General features: G+C 37.1%; 1 protein-coding gene across 1 annotated transcript; it reads right to left on the reverse strand.

The window, feature by feature from the left end:
* Positions 1 to 2,463: 2,463 nt before the first annotated feature.
* Positions 2,464 to 22,273, reverse strand: LOC113226850 (N-acetylgalactosaminyltransferase 7). The gene is made up of 6 exons (XM_026459628.1): positions 21,993 to 22,273; positions 17,056 to 17,215; positions 14,643 to 14,814; positions 11,246 to 12,182; positions 8,781 to 8,931; positions 2,464 to 7,321 (listed from the first exon to the last, which is right to left on the reverse strand). The coding sequence occupies exons 1-6, from the start codon at positions 22,201 to 22,203 to the stop codon at positions 7,171 to 7,173; spliced, it is 1,782 nt and encodes a 593-aa protein (XP_026315413.1). The 5' UTR covers positions 22,204 to 22,273; the 3' UTR covers positions 2,464 to 7,170.
* Positions 22,274 to 22,400: the final 127 nt, after the last annotated feature.

Here is a 22,400-nt window from a genome sequence, read left to right on the forward strand (position 1 = left end):
GTATATGTACAAGGTACTTGTGTTACATTGAAAAGGGTATTATTCCATCCATTAATATATTAAACTAGTTTTACTATATACCATAATGTTTTGGTCAATAGCAACATTTAAGCAAAATTAGTTCATTATTTTTTCATGATTTCAAAGAGGTTTCCATTATAAAGATTGTTTGTATTAATAGGTGGAATAAAGTTTAAAGGTTACCTATCAGTAGTCCGGAATGGCATTTTCCAGAAATATCGTTTGCATGAATTTTCATAACCTCGAAAGTAATTTTGAGAAGAAAATGTTTTTTTCTTTTAAACCTAACCTAACCGAACTTAATCGTGTCTTTGCTATAAACATCCAACATATCAGAAAGAACAACGGTTGCGTTATAAATCGGTTTTCGGTGTAATGAAAATTTGAACACACGTCATTTCGGAAAAAATAATTCGAGTTTGTGATAGGTTACCAGTTTAAATTTACAAATAGAATCTGGGAGCGGTATTTACGTGTTAAAGCTATATGCGGGTGAAGGCCAACAACCCAATTATTGTTGTCACGCCCTCCGAGACCTCGTGCGACTAAATCAAGCCCAAATGATAAATCAGGCCTCGTTCATCGTCCACAGTCTGAGAATCCAGGTGCAGTATGAAAATATCTAACTAAAATTGGCATTAAATGTGATTAAATATTGTGGCTCGAGTGTAATTTGTCCAGGAACGTCAAATAGCGGGTCTGTCTACTTTTTTACCGACATTGTGTAGAATGTATAATTTCTTTTTGTATAAAGTTATTTGATAATACTAATCGCCTGATATTAAGTCATCCATCATATTATGTTTTATATCACAAGAGGTGCATAAAACTTTATGAAAAACTTAAAACTTTTCCGTGTATAGTGTTACCTGAACTTTTTACGGCCTTTTCACAACAAAAATTGTATTTTGATATCTAATATTATTGGCTCTTTCCTGTGTAATGAAGATATTTTTGGTAAGACCACTTTTTTATATAATATCAATTGACGGGACGAACAAGTCGTGCGCCTGATGATAAGCTACAAGCCTGTATATAACAGTCGCAGTGCCACTCAGAGCTGTAAATCGCTAAGATCTAAGGCGCACTGCCACTGCGCCCGCCACCTGGGGACATAAGTTCACAAGTACCATGTGCTTGTAATTTCACCAGAACCCCTACCCTTCAAAACCGGATGACAGTAATGCTAACATTACTGCTTGGCGGCAGAAACAGGTAAGGTGGCAATACACTTCTTAAAAAAGTGTTATCTCCAGTGTTACCAATAATAATAATACAGTTTTTTCTCTCTATATATATGATGCAAACGGGAGACAATAATTTATAGTGTTTGATTTAGACTATAGATTTTTTATTAATTATAAAAATGTTAGTAGTAGTTAGTGTAGGAAAAAAAGTCGATTGACCCAGGTACCAATGGAATGTAATAATAATATAAGGTTACCAAGAGTGGCGCAGATTCAAGTAAAGGTAGCATTCCGGTGTTGGAGATCCCGACCGGCTACCGCGACACACTGTTCAGTATGAATTTGTATCGAGATCTGACCAATGCAATGCAAGACACCGCGCCGCATGACTTTACTGTCGCCAGTAGCTATCTTAACATACCAAGTGCAACACAACACCACACAGAGTAAAAAGCTTCAAATAAATTCCATAATCGTCATTCGGAAGAAGCCACCATTGTACACAAAAAGCAAGAGCAACCTAGTCTCCCAAGCGTTACCTTTAAACATACTGTTATAAACCTGTAAGTATAATAGAACTATTCTTACACACACATACCTACTACAGAGATAATACATTTCGATTGAGCAAGTCCCTTTGGACCAGTTTACCATAAGTACAGTAAAAGAAACTATTACAATATTAACAAACAAGTACACACATAAGCTACTTATGGAAACACAAACTAGTAAGAGTTTTCTTACATAGGGCAGTGTCACGATAGTTTATTATAGTCAAAACAGGTTAAAAACGGGACAGAATATCCTATCGGTTACAGGCAAGTACGAAATGCTATAGGGCTAACGATAACAACATTTAAATATTGTATTAAATGAAAGAACATTTAAGACTCAAGTCGGTTTTCTTCTCATGCTAACCGGCTCTGAATGATTCTGATTACAAGGCGCCAATCTTTTTAATCCTATAAGCCTTCTAAGTAATGATTTAAGTTTTAATTCATGTGATTAATCTTCAATTTTAATGTTATGATTATGACTCAAGACTTAAGGTTCTTAGTTGTCGCGATTGTTACACATGGGAAATGAAACTATTTTTCCGGATTTAAATCGCGTATTTATGTTTTTTCTAACAAACCGACGTTTCGGCCCTTTACAGGTCCCATAGTCACGGTTGACTGAGGTCGTACAGACATCAACCAGTTATGTCTAATATTGAACTACTAATTAATAACTGTTGCAACTATGGATGTGGATGATTGTACCACCTCAGTCAACCGTGACCATGGGACCTGTAAAGGGCCCGAAACGTTGGTTTGTTTGAAAAAATCCAGAAAAATAGTTTCATTTTCAAGACTTAATGGTTAAACTTCTGGTCTAGTCGTAAGGCGTTATAAACTAGTCGAGGTTTTTAATAGGTCTTAAAACTTTCATCACGACGATTTCGCGCTGACAAGTACAATCGTGGGTAGTTATGAAAATGACTTCGTCGCACTCTTCGAAATGATTTTTCATGAGAAAAAACTGACCACAGATTTTCTGACTTACACATTACACATTATAGGTACCGTCATGGCTAGATCCAAAAGACGAAGGTAGAGACTCCGAATCTCTAATTGATACGTTCTTGACATGCCTAATAATGTACAAGTAATGAGCTGAATCGATGACGATAATTTTCTTTAGTGTAGTAAAGTTGGGTTATTACAGGAAATGTACAGTTACATAGCTAGTATGCTAACTAATAACTAACTTCATTTCACGCAACAAAATAATACAAACATGAATATTTTCGGCGTAATTTTGTGTAAAATGTTCGTACGTATTTTTATAGGTACTGTCATGGCTAGATTCAAATGACGAAGACAGAGACTTCGGTCTCCAATTGATACATTCTCGACATGCCTAATAATGTACAATTATCATAATTTTTAAGCTGATGAGCTGAATCGATGATGATAATTTTCTTTCGTGTAGTAAAGTTGAGTTATTACAGGAAGTGTACAGTTACCTAGCTAGTATGCTAACTAATAACTAACTTCATTTCACACAACAAAATAATACAAACATGAATATTTTCGGCGTAATCTTGTGTAAAATGTTCAAACGCATCTTTGTAGGTACTGTCATGGCTAGACTCAAATGACGAAGGCAGAGACTTCGGTCTCCAATTGATACATTCTCGACATGCCTAATAATGTACAATTATCATAATTTTTAAGCTAATGAGCTCAACCGATGATGATAAACAAATTCAAAATTAAAGCACATTAATGACGTACAATAATGTACGTACGTAATTTACATTAATTTAGCACATATGTGCTATCCTTTATTGAGTAAATTATTGATAGCCCCAGAAGTACTTTTTAATCTATATTATTTCAAAGAACGATGTTGCATTTTGATATACTTTTCTCAAGAACAAATTAGTAGTTAGAAATTTCCTAATGTAGCCAGATTATACCCTTGATAATATTTTAAATTCTGTTTAACATCTAGCAGTTCTAAACAGCTATTTGAATATTTTAAGCCCTTAAGTATAAGTAACGGAATGTATGTATATAGAAATAAGTACAAAAATAGTCATAGAATAATCTCAACGAAAATCATTAGTCTAAGCGCCCGGTTACACGACTTGAAAGCTCTCGCGTGGCCGCCGCGGGGCGATCGCCCTGTTACACGCTTTCCCGTACATTAATGGCCAATCTGAATTCTATTTACTAAGCAACAACATTCTAATTCCTCTGAATAATACAATCGCGCGGTGGCCGCGTAGACCAAAGACAAGCCAGACTCGCCCGCGCGCTTATTTAAGTTAAAACGTATGGGCCCTAAATACGGAAATTGTACAGAAATTTATTGAAAAATATATACCTTTACGCATTGACTTACAAATAAATTTACATCTATGTATTTGAAAATCATAATCGTTTTGAATATAGTAATATAGTAAACTATAATAGCTATATTACTACAAACAGCCAATCATGTCGACAAACTGATATGTGATTTGATTAATCATCACTGTAAGGTAAGCATGGGCGCAGTGTATTGGTGGTCAATAGTTTCGTTATTCTTTATTTCTCTTTCATTTTAGAAGAGTTAACTAATTTTTTTTTCACGCGGTTCTAGTTGATAAAATAACAATGTAATTCGAAGACTGCCAAACGAAAACTTTCAACTTATCTACAATAATAATGTATACGTCATTGTAATTTCGAATATTAGTCAGCTGCTTTCACGATCACGCTACGCATCTGCCGCGCGTCACATGCCCTGTGTCGCGGCGCGACAGGAGCGGAAGACAAAACGAAAGCCATTTCGTAGTAATAAATAACAAATTCGCGTGGTACAGGCGGACTGTCCCCACGGTACAAGATCATAGTTTACGTTTACTTAGAAACCTTTTGCCCACACCTTATATTTTCATTATTCTCTCATGTTAATCATATCGATATTTGATATACCGCTGCTTCTCTAGAACAGTGTCCTAAACGTAGTTCATTTGATTTATTTATTATACAATGTATTCAGAATGATCTAAACTGTATTGTGCAAAAGATATTATGTACAAATATATTGGTCGAATATAATCATGGGCTCGTTAGATAAGAACGCCCATAGTTTTGTTAAACCATTTTAATGAAATAATGAATTAGATATTTTGAGACAGGCCGCTGTTCTACAAAATCACCGGTACGTTAATCTAATGTTAGAACACTTAATAATAAAGATCTCTTTTTATATAGAAAGTTAGTTTTTACACAAATCAGTGCTGATTTTCAACAACTCATTTCAGCAACACACAGACAGATTTTTTTTTATAACACAGTAGTATGATACTTTTAAGGCCCAGTGCCCATTAGCGGCTCTGTATGGGAAGAGATACTTCGGCTTGCCAAAGCATCGCGTTATCGTGCTCACGCCTAGCCTCTCGTCAGACCAGTTGCAACGTTAAACGTAAAATCCTGCCGAAGTAACCCGAAGGTTGCCGGCTCGGTATCTCTAAGCTTACAGCAGCTTTGTTTACGTAGCTATGGCCAATTATCGTTGAAAATTCAACTATAATGTCATGACATCAAGGTATGTGCCGTACCGTAAGTGGGCGCCGAGCCTAATGGAACATACGTCATTTTATTAGCTAGGTACAAGAAAATACTTTTGTACAACTGCAATTTCAATCACAAATCGCCAAATAATGCTTTATGTACATTTAGGGATAAGTTATATTTATCAACATGCTTCGCAATAACATCTATAATTCCGAAACCCACAAGTCCACAAGCGATGTTCCCATTTTTTCCGTTGATTAAAAAAATTGAGTTTCCGCGTCTTCTTTTCAGGTGGCAGCCGACCTAAGTATACTGCCACATCTATGATCACCCTAAGGTGCTTCATGCATCAAGCGCAGTTTATTTTTTAGACTGACAATAAAGGGGACGCGGTTGATTTGTACGGAATCATGCCGCATCGGACCGCACTAAGTGTGTGGGTTTCGTAAAACAGTTCCAGATACTAAATCAACACTAAATTAATTATGAAGAGTATTTAAATCTAAAGTCAATCATAATTCTTATAATAAATCTGTCACATCGACGTTTAAATAAAAATTTGAGAAATGTACGCGATATAACAAAAAATTATGAAAAGTTTAGTTGTAGTGCAAACAAACGCGGTCTGAGGTGGCAAGGTTACAACCTGTTACAGTATGTGTTTGTGCGTACTTACGTGTAATCGGCACTAAGTTAGATTATTTGAGCACATTATCTGTATAATCTTCATGTTCTTAGTGACTACAATATTTGCATTATTAACATTTCATGTGACAAAAACTTAGCACCGTGCAAGTTAACAGTGCTAACTAACGTAACAACGTAGAAGAAACCCCTTGTCCATGTTTGGTGAATGTAAATAGAGATTCCGATTTTATATGGCGGCCACCTTAGATCCGCCATATTGGAAAAACGTTATGGGATGTGATGCTCAAATTTCCGTTGGGTAACATTAGATTCATACAAAGTTTAATACTCGTTGTTTATTCGATAGGGAAATAGTGCCACTGCGTGTAATGTGCAGGCTATTTTGTAGTCCCAAAATTTTATACATCGAATAAGCCTGGTCTTTGCCCATTGACCTCTACTACTATTTACACTGATTCTCGTATATATTTTATACTATAAAAGACCAATAGAAAACTACGAACACATAGGGTCTGAAGACATTTTAAATTTTACAGAGTATTATAACCTGTCTTTTTCGAATACGGAGTAAAATGACAGTTCATTGCGCAAAAGTGTTGCCTGCTTGCGAGCAGCTAGTGTTTGCAGTTGATAAATGATCGACTATCGACTGAATATTCGTCACGCTTATGGAATAAATAGCTGAACTTGTTGCCTTTGAATTGTCAATTTGGAAGTTGTATTTATGTAGAGCTATATTTAAGAAAAATAAAAAAAAGTCTCCTCTTTTATAAAGTTTTTAATTTTAATTCAATATAGATAGTCAAACCCGGCTATTCTTGATAAAATGTACATGAATAAAAAATGATCTTGATACTTGTAGGCCTATTGTCAAAATAAGAATAATGCAATTAGTAATCATTAGAACGTCGTAACATTCACAATTCAGTCATTTTTGGCAAAAAAATTTCTACTTTCACAATCTATCGATAAAAGTATCAACAACAATAGCATAACTACCTATTTAAAATTTTGTTAAAACTGGCAACTCTACAAATGTCATTTTACTCCGTCTTCAAAAAGGACAGATTATAGGATATCTAAAGAGTAGACAGTATAGTGCATTGTAATGTTTGGCAAATATACTATAGCAACGATTCTCCTGATTAATGGTGTATATTCCGAGTATCGTGTGACAATAACAAGGAAATGCTTTGATACTGTCAGTTGACAGCGTGAGACGTTGCTACAGATTAATGGGCAAAGAGGCTTAACATCAGTTCTCACCAGTTAGGTTTCTTATGCGCGATAGTCCATTGTTGGTAAGTGTTGTTGTCGTCGCAGGGCGCTAGGCCTAACGTCTTCGTGCTGGGTTGAAGTGTTAGGCAATAGCTGTGGAGTCTGTGACGGAGCTGTTTACGATTGTCGTCGAAGCTAGAAAAATTAAAATACGATTTTACCACAGTGTAATAAGACAAATAGGGTAATTTCATACAAATGTAGCAGCGCGACTTGTATGCACGCCAGTCGCGCGCTGTGCACGGACGCATACATTCGCATAATCTCGAGGTGCATTCACGTTGCATAATACGGGTCTTCTCACGCGTCATTTATTAAAGAATTGAAGCGTCGGTGTCGGTGTTCAAAAAATGACATGAAATAGTAGACGTGTTTATGGTTGTGAAGGCTTCAACATTTAGTGATCGAACTGTATTAAAAATGTTCTCTTCACCTTTTTCCAATAATTTATACATAATTATATAAATTGGTTTTTGGTTTTTGGTTTGGTTTTTATTATTTCTTTTTATCTCGTTTGTCGCGCTCAATTGTTACGTTGATAAAATTACGGTGCAGAACTGTCAAAATGTTTTAAAATCAGCTGTGAGTGACCTTGCGGCCTCGTTTAGCACTGTGATATTTTTTGCACCCATTGGTCGAGGCGCCATGTTAGCTATTGTTATACAAATTTTAAAAGGCGGTTTCATTTCATTTTTCATTCATTTTTCATTTTTCATCACTCTGATTTGATAGCTAAATGTGGATATAATAGCTTTATTGCGGTGGCATGCTACGGGTGCAGAACCCATTTAGAAAAGTTCATACTGTGTATGTGGTAGTGATCGTAATATCGCTATTGTTCAAGAATAGTGGCCCAATCAAAAATTGTTTCTTTATGACTTTATCGAGATTTATTCAGAAAGTGCCAAATTTTATTGTGAATAGGCCACTGAATTTCTCATTGGTTAAAATAATCACAATTCACATGGCAACATTGGGGTGATCAACATTTGTCAAGGAGTTTCGCTCTGGACCTTTTGGAGGGAAAAGTTTCGTTTTCATTTCGATTTTCAATTATTTTGTGAAATCTAGTTTAAAGTGGAATAGGATAGTGCTATTGTGCCTTAATCGAAGATTAAAACGTATCGACCCGTTTTAAGGAATCCCGAGTCAATCCAACCACGCCGCCTCAAATTGCCTATCCTCTTTGTGGCGGCCATATTTACAGAAACATAATAAAACTTCATGTTTAGGCTGATGGCTTTGCCAAAGCCTTAATCAAAAAAAAGAAAAAAAATTGTCAACTTTGCACGGCAGACGCATCAGTTTTTTGAAATTATCTACGTGATGAATTAGGAGGGAGAAAGACAAGGAATTAGTACTAGTATCTTTTGGATTTTTGGGGACGTATTTTATGTAGCGATTGACAACATCCAATAACGAAAACAAAACGGCAAAAGGGATACATAATTTAAAAGAATAAAAAAACAAATTATATCGAAAAGCTCGCGCACCGCCGCTGTTTTAGACAGCCATCACTGTGTAATTAATAAAATTTGCATTCAATAGTGGTTAGATAAGGTGTCTGTTGATTAATAAAAGAAAAATAACTAACCTCCAAGGTCCATCTACAGTGCCGAGGCGGCAAATGCTCTGTTTGACACTGTCCGTGTCTGCTTCGACGCAACGCTCGCCAATACCAAGCTGGCCGGCAGCGTTCAGTCTGAACAGCTGGTTACCACCTGTTCCTTGACATCTGTTTATACCTGTAATTAATGCGGCCTAGTGTAATGAAAATAAACTTCATAACTGCGTTCCAGTTTTGAAGGGTAAGAGTGATGGCGAAAAAAAAAACAGGCGTAATGGAACTTGTCAACTTCGTGGCCTTATTTAGACTAGAGGCGGGCGCAGGCGTGTATAAATCAAATGTACGTGGCCACGCGCGCCGGAGCCTGACTCGAGGCGGACGCGGACGTACGTTTCACAGTACTTGGTCTAGCGTCTAGCGTCTGTTTGCAACTTCGTCGTAAGGATCTAACTAAAGGCTTTAGTCGTTTCGGCACTGTGAAAGGGACGCCAAGACCCGTGCGCCCGCACATGCTGCCGCGCCTGCGCCTTTACTCTGTGTGGCTGTGACCCTCAGATCTTTGCGATTTAAAGCTTTGAGTGGCATTGCAAGTGCTGTGTGTAGGCGCTTACTACCGTACCACCCAGGGGCGTCGTGTGGTGATTCAAGAGGATTAACCTAGGGGGTTGGGTTAGTGGGTAAGTCCACAGTATGCCTCCACCTGGAGGGCTAGTATATAACCCTTCAGCCTCTCAGGGCTCGAGAGCGTGCATATAGCATTTCCCCCGTAAACAAAAAAAAGGCGCTTACCACCAGATGCACGACGAATTCGTCCCGTTACTTGAAATAATAAACAAGTCGCAGAAAATGTATATACGGTCTATCATATTAATCGTTTCTATAGGCGTTACGTAGTGTAAAAGCGACGTTTGATACGCATTGTTTGTTACGGTAATATAAGTTTAGATTAATAATCTATTTGTAGAGTCACGCATTTCAAAGATTTACAGCATTGGAATTTAATAGCGAATCATAAGAGAACTACAAGCCACCTCGGAATGCCTCGGTACAAAAATAAACACTGAAAAGTGGGCTTTAGGCATTGTATCGCAAAGTACACTTTACAAGACAATATATACAAACGGGTCTGTTTTGTTTCTCTCAATGTTTTAAGATGAGACTTTATGGGGCCGGTAAATCTGAGCGAGACTAATGACTTCAGAACACTATAAGATTTTTTATCATGACTAATAAAAATCCAAACAAATATTATAAATGCGACGATTTCACGCCTAAGCCGCTGAACAAGTATTGATGAATTTTGGTATAGAGATAGATAGGACCTAACAAAAGGACATAGGCTACTTTTTAACACAAAAAATAATTCTTAAAGGGGGTGAAATAGGGGATGAAAGTTCGTACGGAAAACTATGAAAATTAGAATAGGACTGTAGGCTATTCGAAGTATTTATTTTACGCAGACGAAGTCGCGGGCACCAGCTATTAGTATATGTAAAGAATTATGAGCTCCATATACCAATCGCGGCCCTTTACACACATACAACATATCCAACTGTGAGTGGTCGAAATTAAAGCGGTCGTAAAATGGCACCGCGCTAGGTGTTCCGGTCGCTATTTAAAAAGTCAAAGTCTTTATTTCATAGATAAGAAAATTACACTTGAAATCGTCATACTGATTAAACTCAATTGCTGCTAAGGCATATTCCTGAGAAGAATAAGCAAGAAACTCTAGCGGTTACTCTTTGTAAATATATTTAATAATAATAATAATGATAATAACGCACACACTCAACATAGCCTCAACTCGACTCAACATAACTAGGGAAATCCTGTATCGCGGGGGCCATGGATACATACATAGACAACCACAAATTACACCCAAACTCACGAGAGAAATAAATGTAGGCCATACAAACATTTCTCCCGGCCCGGGAATCGAACCTGGGACCTCTGCGTGGCAGTCCGGCATGGTAACCGTTCGGCCACAGAGGCAGTTAGGTATATTTGAATACATCATTACAATATTTACAATATATCGATCTGAGATCGAGAATACATGAAAGCTGAAGCTAAACGGGTCACTACCAAGTACGTAGAAGCTATATAATAACCTGTAAATTGCAAATTTTGAATACCAATCGGAATGTTATTATAGAAGCGTGTACATTACCCATAAATGAATTTGAGACTTTATGAAGACTACTGTCAAGAACAGCTAGTTTATTTTTAATCCTCACATTAATGTTGTGTTTTGTAAATAAAAAATAATAATATATTTTTTTAAATAAATAACATTTTCATAAATGTACTGTGACGTTAGTGTAAGAATATTAATCTCTTTAAACTTATCTCTCAAAGACATTCTAGGGACTAGATTGTAAATTGCCCTAACCGCACGTTTCTGCAGGACAAAGTTCGTATTAATATCGACCGCATTACAGCAAAGCAAAATGCCGTAGGTCATTGAACTGTGAAAGTAGGAGTATACTTACCAATATGTGCAGGTGCAGCTTTTCCCATAGTGTCCAAACAATCTCCCGACGCTCGATTCTTCACCATACCCCAATAAACGTTCTTAGGCAACTTCGGGAACTTATCATAAACATCGTAAGCAACATTCTCCATAAACCAGGAAAAACTTTTGCATTTCAATCTTTCCTTCAAAGCAACTTGTTCTGTAATGTCGCCCATGTCCAACCATCTCGCCATTGGTTCTCTAGTATAGAAATATTCCTTGTGCTCTTCGTCGAACCAGGTCTCGATAACTCTCTTATAATTAATTGTAATAAGGGAACCTTTTCGGTTCTTAGCCAAACTCCCGAAAGAATATGGCATGAACGCGCGGTATACGTGCCCGACTCGAGAACAGGGCACCCATTCGATACTTCCGCCGCATTGCCAAATCTTAAAACTGAGTTCGAAATTCTCCCCACCCCACACCAACAGACCAGGGTCATAAGCGCCTATATCGAGAAAATACTGTCTGTTTATGGCGAATAAGCCGCCAGCGTGTGTAGGGCTTTTATACGGCTCAGAAGGATGCTTGTGTTTCGATGCTTCCTTGTCGGGCACTTCGTTCTCTTTATACAGCATACCCCACTCGAAGATGCCTCTGTAGTTCATACCGTGTTGGTAAACGGGGCGGTATTCGAAGGTTTTGTGATCGATGCCATCAATTACAGGTACCGTCATGATTCTATAGTCGCGGTATATAGGGGCTAGGAGAGGAGGTAACCAATTTACATTGACCTCGCAATGAGCGTCCAGAAATACTATAACGTCCCCGGTCGCCTCTTGTGCGCCACGCGATCTCGTACGGATCAAACCCTCTCTCATTTTATTTCTGATCAATCGAACTTTGCCATTCCATCTCTTTATGTATTTATCCAATGGTAGTTGCAAGTCGGGTTTATCCGAGAAATCATCGACCTGTGGAATGATTAGTATTTACACAATGTACTAATATATTACAAAACAGTGTAACGAGTCTCGCACACGGAAAACGGCGCGGTTCCTATACCAATGCTCATTTTCCATAATTTTAAATGTGTGTGAAGCTCGTTACTCCTTCGTACTTTATTATAATAATAATAAAATTCTTTAAACAGGCATTACAAAAAATAATACATTTTGAGTTTTAACACATATTGGCACATGGGTATTAACACATATTAATAAACTTTAGATAATATAGAATAAATTATGATATAAAATAAAATATGACCTAAAATAGGATAAGCAATGCCATAATCGTTTATAACTGCCTCCACCCTTCGATCAAATTATATGCATTTGATCGAAACCTCTATTCTTTTCCTCTAATGTTTGATTTCGTTGGCGCATAGCTCCCAATCTCCGCCAAAATGAATCAAATCCTAAATCCTGTTTGAACAGCGTAATGTTGTTGCCATATGCTGACGTGTTATATTGAGTGAGAAGGTATATTTATAATAAAAATTAATTATTTTATAAATACATACATAAGTCGTGTTTTTATATATAATTTATATATAATTACTTACAGAGGCATATACCTAATACGTACCTGTTGGTAGTTAAAATTCGTTCAAGTTACACTTCATACAGTTCAGGTATATTTTACACAAAAAATCTGTTATAATCGAAGTCGGCTGTTTTCTAATTTACATGCTTAATAGGAAATGAAACTATTATTTAATTAATTCGCGTATATTGTTTTTTTTTTCAAACACACCAACGTTTCGGGCCCTTTACAAGTCAGCTGCCGAAAAAATAATTTCGTTTCCTGTGTGTAACAATTACGAAAACCTAAGAGTTTTACATGCTTAATATTAATTTAAAAAAATCATAAAACTTATTGTCAGTCTTTTTACACGCGTAGTAGACTATACGCGATGGACATACGACGGCCTGCGCATGCAATAGAACAACGCGTTCCGGGTGTTGCTGGGGCTGCTGCGCTACTGCGGCGCCTCGGGTTTGCAGCCATCATGCGTAAAATATGCGCCCCGGGGCTATACCGCCTGCGCGACAGTCCCAACCGGATTCTGAGCGCGTTGTCTGCACGCTGGGACTCGCCGATGTTCGCTCATTGGATACGACTGCATGCCGCCGTTGCATAGTATTGTTCATTTTTATTTATTTTGTATTGTGCATCGAGTATATATCCAGAAATAGAGACGAAATAGGGGCCGTCCATCCCTGACAACTCATCAGGCAAATAGGCCATATATTACTTTTAAATATCAACTCTCGTTTGCACAGAATTCACAAATTAGAAAGCTGAAATTGTACAGCGCCAACAACTGACTTGTGTGTACGTCTCCGTATATTCAAAAAATATTATGTATTTATTGTAGGTAATAAAGATAATATCTCTAGCTATGGGGGGCTGTTCCATACGGTGGTGTGGGAAAAATCGCAAAACATGTAATTACAAAACAAACGGACTCACATTTCATCGGTAATTAAATATGTAATTTTTCAATTTTCATCCATTATAGCAAAGCTCAGTTAAACTGGTCGATTTGAAGTGAAACAATTGACGACACCGTAAAGATTTGGCAGAATAGTTTTCAAACATATTAAGTGATATTTCGTCTCTATTTTTGGTTATATACTCGATGGTATTGTGTAACTAGCCCTTAGAATTAAGCATTTTGTAATTTACTAACAAACTATGGACCTGGTTACTTTATTTATTTATTTCAGACTACGTGAACCATATAATATATACCTTAAGGACTAACATACATACAATATAATAAAACACTACGAAGGTTACGAAATAAATTATTATTATTATTGTAAAACGCAAAGTAATATCAGAGCAATATCATAGTAATGTGTCAGAATTCACTTTTAAAATAATTTACACTGTGAAACCTTTTTAATAATATTTTTTAATACATAGTATATAGTAGTGTGGTACGCCGCGGTTGACAAAATATCTAAAAAAAATATCTTACGACATTTTAATAGCTAACTATTCTTTATAATACGCACAATATTATATAATTCGTCGTAAATATATGCTTAAAAAAAGGAAATGTTCTATTTATATACTATGAAGTTATGTGTAGAACGCAATGCATACGAGAAACTTTTCTATCTAACCACTATCAGGCCACTTTATAACTAGTTGCTTGTTGTCCTCTGATTTGCATATAGTTATAATAGCTCATCTTAGGTACATTGAAACAGACATATTTAAGAAGCACATATTATTTCACGTCTGACGTGTGATATTTTTGCGCCATTTTTGAGGGTACGGCAAAATAAATAAATGTTGAATCTGTATCTTTACTCAGTGCATGTATTGCTGGTATTCGTTTGGATATTGATTCATAGTAAGACTATAGTGTTTATCATAAAATGGTTGCAAGATAATCTTGGGAAAGGTAGACTTACCAGAACAACTTCATGCAGAACATTCGGCAGTGATCGGTCTATAACGGAGTGGACTGTCCTCATGAGGACTGAGAAACCTTCGTTGTGGAAGACGATGATCACAGACGTGGATGGCAGGTTTTCTGGGTAGTGCCAGTACTTGCACTCTTCCACTCGAGTATCCGGAACGGATCTGTGAATTATAGTGAAGATGAATTAGGTCTGGTTTTTATATTTACACAAGTAGTATAAGCAGAAAAATAACGCATTCTTAGAAATTTGTTACTGTATTTTTATTTTTATACTTTAGCTTGTTATTACTGATGCATAGATTGAACAACACAAATAAAAAATTCTTCGATCTGACTCTACTCTAACAGAGCGTCTGATACCACGCCGGGGCCACCGTCTCTTATCAGCTGAGCTACAGGCCAAGTCTTCTTAGGAACTTTGTGCTCGTTGTAGATCCTTGTAATGGGTTTAAACGGCTTTTTTGCCGCCAGCGTCACCTGCGAGAAACTTATTACCGCAGGCATTTTTATTTGTGTTGTTCGGTTTTGTATTAATAATAACAGGAAACTAATGTTCTACGATTATCAAAAAATTCACGTTCTTGTTATTGTTGGTTTTAGTTTTTATGTTCTGGGATTGTCCTCGGTGCTAATATTCTTGGAATAATCGCTTGTTGGTTTTATAAGACTTGTAATATTGATCAAGTTCTTTTGATTTTAAGGCTGGCCGTACATTATCCGAAAGTTTAGTTACAAAAATTCGCCTCACGTTTTGCCCAGTCAAGAACACACCGTCAGTTGAGTTGAGTAAATTTAAAGTGTCAAGCTCGAAAAGCTTTTCACCTTGTACTAAGTACAACCCGCACATTATCGGGATTTCGCCAGAGCGATCACCAATTTCAGTTGCATGCCATACACACACTGGCAAGACGTCAGAAATTTCACGGATTACACTGCCGGAAGGGATGTCAAAGCATTTACGTTAAAGTCCGCAAGCTAACAAAATTTCGTAAGAACGATCATACTTTTCTGCGGCACGTCTGATACATGCTTATGTTGTGTTGCAGAAAAGGACGTCCAGCAAGCGCCAGACGCCAAAAATTTGACGGATCAGGCCCAGTACTCTCGTTCTCCATCCGTCAAAACCATTATTGTCAAATATGTAATACACGTTTTACTGCAGCTGCGCTTCTAAATATTGTATAAAAAATAGTATTGGCGCGGATGCAGCGCCACAGACGCGCCTCTGCAGCTCTTTATACAAGCCCCTAATTTGACTATTTCAATAACGACAACAATACCATGGCGTTTCTCATGGGTATATGTATATGGCTGATGGTGACAAGGTTAGGTTTCCGAATGAATAAAACTGCATTAATAGGTATCGAATTTCGCTCTTCGCTTATATAAAAATATTTGAAAATAAATCTCGTAGGTATAAAATTTATATCGAATTAATTTCGACCTCGGTAGTCGGCCTTTTGATAAGAGTGGTCTGCAAAATATGCGATTATCCGTTTTCTAATCTAGGATCATGTCTGACGCATAGAAATAGCATGGTTTGGGTGTTCGGAGTACCCCGGAGCGATTTCCTCTGTGCTGGAACTCATAGTACAGTGAATTCCCTAGTTTGAGACTAGGGGATTGGTGCGTTTCTTTGGTACATTGTTATTATGACGTAGTTTTTACAACCAATATAGTCAGTATTCGGTGTATCCGTGAAATACCTCAACGTCGTAACATGATGGCGACTTGACACGAGCTGGGAACAAAAACGGCGCAATTTTTTCTCATAGTGTACCTGGAAATATAGTTCAACGCGCGGTAGGATTTTTCTGACAGAATCTATGAAGCCAGTTTAACAGTTAGCTTTGTGTATGTCATATAAATTACGTTTTATTATTCTAATTAACTTCTTGATTGACGAATTTCATTATTCATTCAAGAACAATGCCTATAGTTTCGTGTTTGATTATTTCCCAAGCTTAGATGTAGTTATGTTTACAAAACATTACCATTATTCTGATTATAAAAGATTTTTATTTACGATTGTATTTTTAGTGTTTGGGATATCTGGGATTAATGATTGCGCTTTAATTATACCTATACGACGTGTAGTAGCTTCTCGGAGAAACAATAAAGTTAAATTTGGAAAAATACTAACTCTATCAAGAGAGTGTCCTTCTTATCGTGTGCATAACAGTTTCTCTGATATGCACATGATATATTTAACAAATCTTAATCCGAAAAATGTGTAAAATTTGTCGGATTAAGAATTTACGAGAAATGAATTTGATTTACGACTACTTAGATAATTTTGGCTTTTAAATTGAGAAAAAGTTAGTTTAAAAAAAACGAGTCCGCCGCGAAACAGACAAAGCCACTGTCTTCATTCTCGTGTTTCTAATCTCCTCTCACCTTACCTATTGTAAGCTATGTCATTAGAAGCTGCAATATTCATGCCGTATTCCCCCTCAGACTCTGCCACGTCATTATCTCTATCTGAAGGCATGTGGTACGGTTTCCCTTCTTCACCTGGCCCTTTCACTCTCACTATGATCTTAGGTTCAAAGTTGCCCAAATCTGAAATATTAATGGTTTTGTTAGGTTTTGTCATGTTGCTATGTATTATTGTGAATGATACCAAAAGGTTGGCTTGTCGATGTAAAGTTTGATGGTATTTGGAATTTTTTAACAAATTAAGTGTAAGAAATGAAACTATTTTCCCGGATTTAAATCGCGTATATTTGTTTTTTCAAACCGTGACCATGGGACCTGTAAAGGGCCCGAAACGTCGGTTTGTTTGAAAAAACAAGTATACGCGATTTAAATCCGGAAAAATAGATTCATTTCCTATGTGTAACAATCGCGAAAACCTAAGAACTCGATAAATTAAGTGTAACTTGTAAGCAATGGAATTCCTGGTATTCTACTGCAATGACAAAATTGCTCTGAGAATCTTTAGTAAAACAATCACAATCTGTAATATTTGTGACACCGTCAATGTAATGCAGTAAAATAAAGAGTCTCTATACCTTTTTGGCAAAATTTTCAATTATACTTATGAAACAAGAACACACAAAGAATACTTAGATGACTCGTCAAAAACAGGTCTGGTATTATGATATATATATATTACACAGTCAAACCCAAAAATATACATATTTTGTCAAAGAAGAGGTGTCAGGTTAGTGTACGTCTAAGAGCGCGGAGCGTGTTGGGAGTTACTCAAGCCTGTACTCGTAGATCAAGCACTAACATTTAACAGCTGGACAGATGGGAGCTAAGGTCTCAGTTTATATTAGGTTTAGTTCAAACTGAGGTCTATACACAGAATCTTCTCCCAATATAAGACCCATGACGTAACCATAGACCTCTATCCTCACGGAACCGTCTACCTCTACCGATACCTGTGAACAAGGGGTGGGGTGGGGCCAAAATGGTCCAGTAGCTGATTGAAATCTTTCGGCCAGTCTACAATTCTACATGTAACTGAAAGATGTAAAGAAGTGAAAGTCATCTTCATACCGAACGTATATGATATGAGTAATGCGTACTCCTTCCTGCCTAACAGGAGGTGTTGCGATGAAGAACCGAGTGACGAATTTCTCTCAAATATATACATAACATGATAACAAAATGTATATAGTCAAAGTTACGTCTAAGAGGATTTTGGAACAATAAATATAAATACTTAGATACCTTTATTAAGACATGGTGGGGACGAAGCATTACCGGGATATATGAGCAATATCCTTCAACAAAGAACAATGACAATTGTAGGGAACAGAGGGGCTGTGGTCACGAAATGATGTCCTCAAGGTGGGTGCTCTGTAGGTCTAAACAAGCTCCTCACCAAACCAAACAAGGAACTTCTAGATATATACAATAGGTTATGCTAACAACGTATACAATAGCTGGCTGACATAACTCGTGACTGAATCGTGACACGTCAGCAGAACATTAATGTTCTACGCTATTGCTGAAATTTTAATGCTCTCAACAAAGACGTACCTCTACAAAGAACACTTAGTAACTATCCATTACCTAAGCAGTAATGCAAAGGGCTACTGTCATCGGCTGGAGTAAAGTGTCGAGAAATAATACTGGACAAGCTGAGCTGGTCTGAACTGCAAGAACCTGGACAACAAAATTAAATAAGGAGCAATCTGTTTCTGGTAGTGTCATAAAATCGTAGGTAAGGAGTGGGTGCGTTGATTAGATTTATCAACTACGATGCGACGACGGTGCGATGTCAGACTGTGTGTCGCTCACAAATTGGGAATATTTCAAAGATTAGCGTGTGTGGCGACGATGGTCTGCATGATTTTATGTGGCAATGTTGCAGTAGTGGAACTGGCCAAAAGAGAATCGGAGAGACGCCATAGTACCAGAACACATATTGTGCTTTTCCCACCAACGTTTAAGGTGATAATCCAGTTACAAAAATGAAACGTGACTACATTTGGGCGACCTTTACAGATTGCAGGCAGGTCAGGAAAGCACTCTCGACTCTCAACTCAACAACCTACAAAAACTCCGTGTCTTTTTATGATACCAAGTGACGGGATGAACAATTTATTCGCCTGGTGGTAAGCGACACGCCTGTCTATAACTGTTGCAGTGTCAGTTAGACTTTTCGCAAAGGTCTGCAGGGCACTGCTACTGCGCCCGTCACCCTGAGACATAAGATCACAAGTCACATGTGTCTGAAATTTCACCAGTACCCTTCCAAATGTAATCTCAAAATCTGAAATGCAGTAATGTTCATATTACAGCTTGGCGGCAGAAATAGGTAAGGTGGCAGTAGTTCTCTGGACGAACTCTTTCACAAGAAGCTCTATGGCTACTAATGATGATGAGTGATGTGAGTGTGGTATCAATAAGTACTGGTCAATATAATTAACATCATTTTATGATGTATAAAGGGAAGGCTCTGTGCAGTGGAACATCTCGGAGTATTGAGGTTGCTCCCCAAAATCGTGAAGTAACCTCAAGAAGGGGCTAGATATTCCTGGATAAGCCTAGGTTGGCTAGAGTACTCTAGTCGTACGACTCTGTTATTAAAATAATCAAGCAAAATAAGCACTACGTGTGGCCCACTATAACCTTCCGGAATGAATAAGAAAAAATATGTACTATAAATGGTCCGAAATGAATTTATTCTTTCTCAAAATATTCTCCGTTACCGTTAATGCACTTTTTCATACGAATGAACCATTTTTGAAAACATTTATGCCACTGCTTTTCAACAGCCTCTTCGGGTGACGAAAATCGTTGACCGAGTAACTGGTTCTTAATTTTTGGTAATAAATAAAAGTCACAAGGTCGGGACTGTACGCGTGTCAAAAGGTCAACGTTGTTCACCTTCTAAAATTCATTTGTCTGTCTGGCCGTGTGAGAACTGCCATTATCGTGGTGCAAGATGATACGGCGTTTACGGTTATTATTACGGAGTTTGTCAATAACTTCCGGCAAACAAATGGTCGTGTACCAACCACTATTCACGGTACAACGATCCAAAGCAACAGTAGCCACATGTCCAGTTTTATTAAAAAAAGAAGCAATCGTCCGCTTAGAGGCACTTTGCACGCGCGCCACTTTGGTTGGTTTTGGCTCATCTCACGGTCACGCTCGATAGCTGCTTTGTTTTGGGATCGTAACTATAAATCCATGTTTCGTCACCTGTCACTAGGTCCCACACCAAACTTGACGCCCCTTCGTTGAATCTGATAAGCATGGCATTGCACCAAGTGACGCGATCCGTTTTTTGAGCCTCAGTCAAATTGTGTGGGATCCATCGAGAGCACAGCTTTTTCACACATAAATGTTTGTGTATTGATTGTATTTGACTCATGTCTATGCCTAAAGATGTCCGAATCTCTTGGCATGTCACATGCCTATTTGTTTTGATCATACGGCGCACAGTATCGATGTTTTTGTTGTTCACAACAGTAGACGGGCGACCATCACGAAATTCGTCACTGAGATTCACACAACTGCGTTTGAATTCTGCAAACCAGCTATAAATAGTCGTGCATGGTGCTTCATTGCCAAAAGCAGTTTGAAGCCGAGCGAGGCTCCGCTGACCAATAGGTCAGCATTACATTACATTACACTTAAAGTTGTAGAAAATCATACTGCAAAAATTTTCACGAGTTAAATCCATGGTGATGTAGAGAACCAACTTCTAAAACGATGCCACAATGTAAAAACAAGTGACAGTCAGATGAAACAAACTGTATTCTACAGCCAAAGAGTTCCATTTTCAAATGTTGTAATTATTTGTTGTTGTAGTCAAGAAAAGTGGTTATATGTTTAATAACCTATGTAGTTTAGAAAAAAATATTTTTGCTCTTGACTGTGCATTAAGTAGATCAAATGGAAAATAGTAACAAAAGAAGAAATATTTTGGAAATACATTTTATTGATTAATTTATTATAAAAAAGCACACTTATTCCATAGAATATAACAGAAGTTGAAAATTTAAAAAAGCACTCATAGAGCAATGAATTTGTGTTGTTGAATTAACTTACATAAATAATGAGCTATCTATAATTCTGAAATCAATGTATGTTGTACATAATTTTGTGAACATAAAAAGTTATAAATAAATGTCTGTTTAAACCTGTTCGAAATCTGCTTGTGTCATAATGTAGCTAATATGGTAACATTAATATGGACTGTAAAGAATTTAATTGTCCCAAATTAATCTTTACTTTTAAGTCAAAACTCTAATTAAAGTGGGACAAAAGATATGAAATAAAAAAAACATAAAATTGGTTTGTAACTATTTATTTTTCTTCTACTGGCCCAAATTCATTGCATATGAGTGTATCAGGTAAAGCAATGAAATTTCAGTTTGCACACACATTAATGCAACAACAACCTTCTCCGATGTCTTTTTCACCCAGACATTCTACAGCATCCCCGGAACATGATCTTGATGCTATAATTATTTATTCAAAATCCATAAATTATGCACTGATATATTACTTAGTATCAAACAAACTGCTTTTCACTTGAATTTTTGACAACTTTCCCCATCTAATCATCAATAATTCAGCCTGCCTAGACTTAAAAAACTAAAACCATAAATGTATTTAAGCTTTTATTACTACGCAAACTAATACACGATTTCGGTTCATAGACGATTGCCGGTAATATAATAATATTTATTGCTGCTTCTGTTATCAAGTTTAACCAAACTATAACAAGTTTCACACCATATCAACTTGCGCAATAAAACTATCACACGTAACGTAGGTAAGAGGCGCGTTAGTTGCCGGCTTCTCTGGAGCATGTAACTGTAAATTCATTGTTAAACTATGACGTGAATTCGATATTTTATGATCTTACCTGTTCGCAGCTCTGGAAAGACACCTTCGTGAGATTTAAATACACCCGAAATCTGAGGGTTAGCTTCAGGTACTTCCTGTTCCACTCCAACATTCTTATAAGACCATTTGTGAATAGCATAAACCAAACATAACAGAATAGCACACACTGCGGCCATACGGCCGATTCGGCCGCGTCTTATATTTGTGATTCTCATTGTAGTAACTTTCATTCACGCAAACATAACAAATTTAATTTATTTAAAACTAAAACAGCAGTAATGTAAAGAAAAAGAAATCTTTCGGCACTCGCGAAATGCAATCATATACCTTTGTTGGCACAGGTGACGTTTTTATGACAACGTCAACTTTACACCGTTCCAATTCTTGTTCTTGTTCACTACATAAGACAAAGGCGATCGCCTTAATT

Source organism: Hyposmocoma kahamanoa, unplaced genomic scaffold, assembly GCF_003589595.1.
Source record: "Hyposmocoma kahamanoa isolate Upper Pololo Valley unplaced genomic scaffold, ASM358959v1 202, whole genome shotgun sequence".
Lineage (NCBI taxonomy): Eukaryota > Metazoa > Arthropoda > Insecta > Lepidoptera > Cosmopterigidae > Hyposmocoma > Hyposmocoma kahamanoa.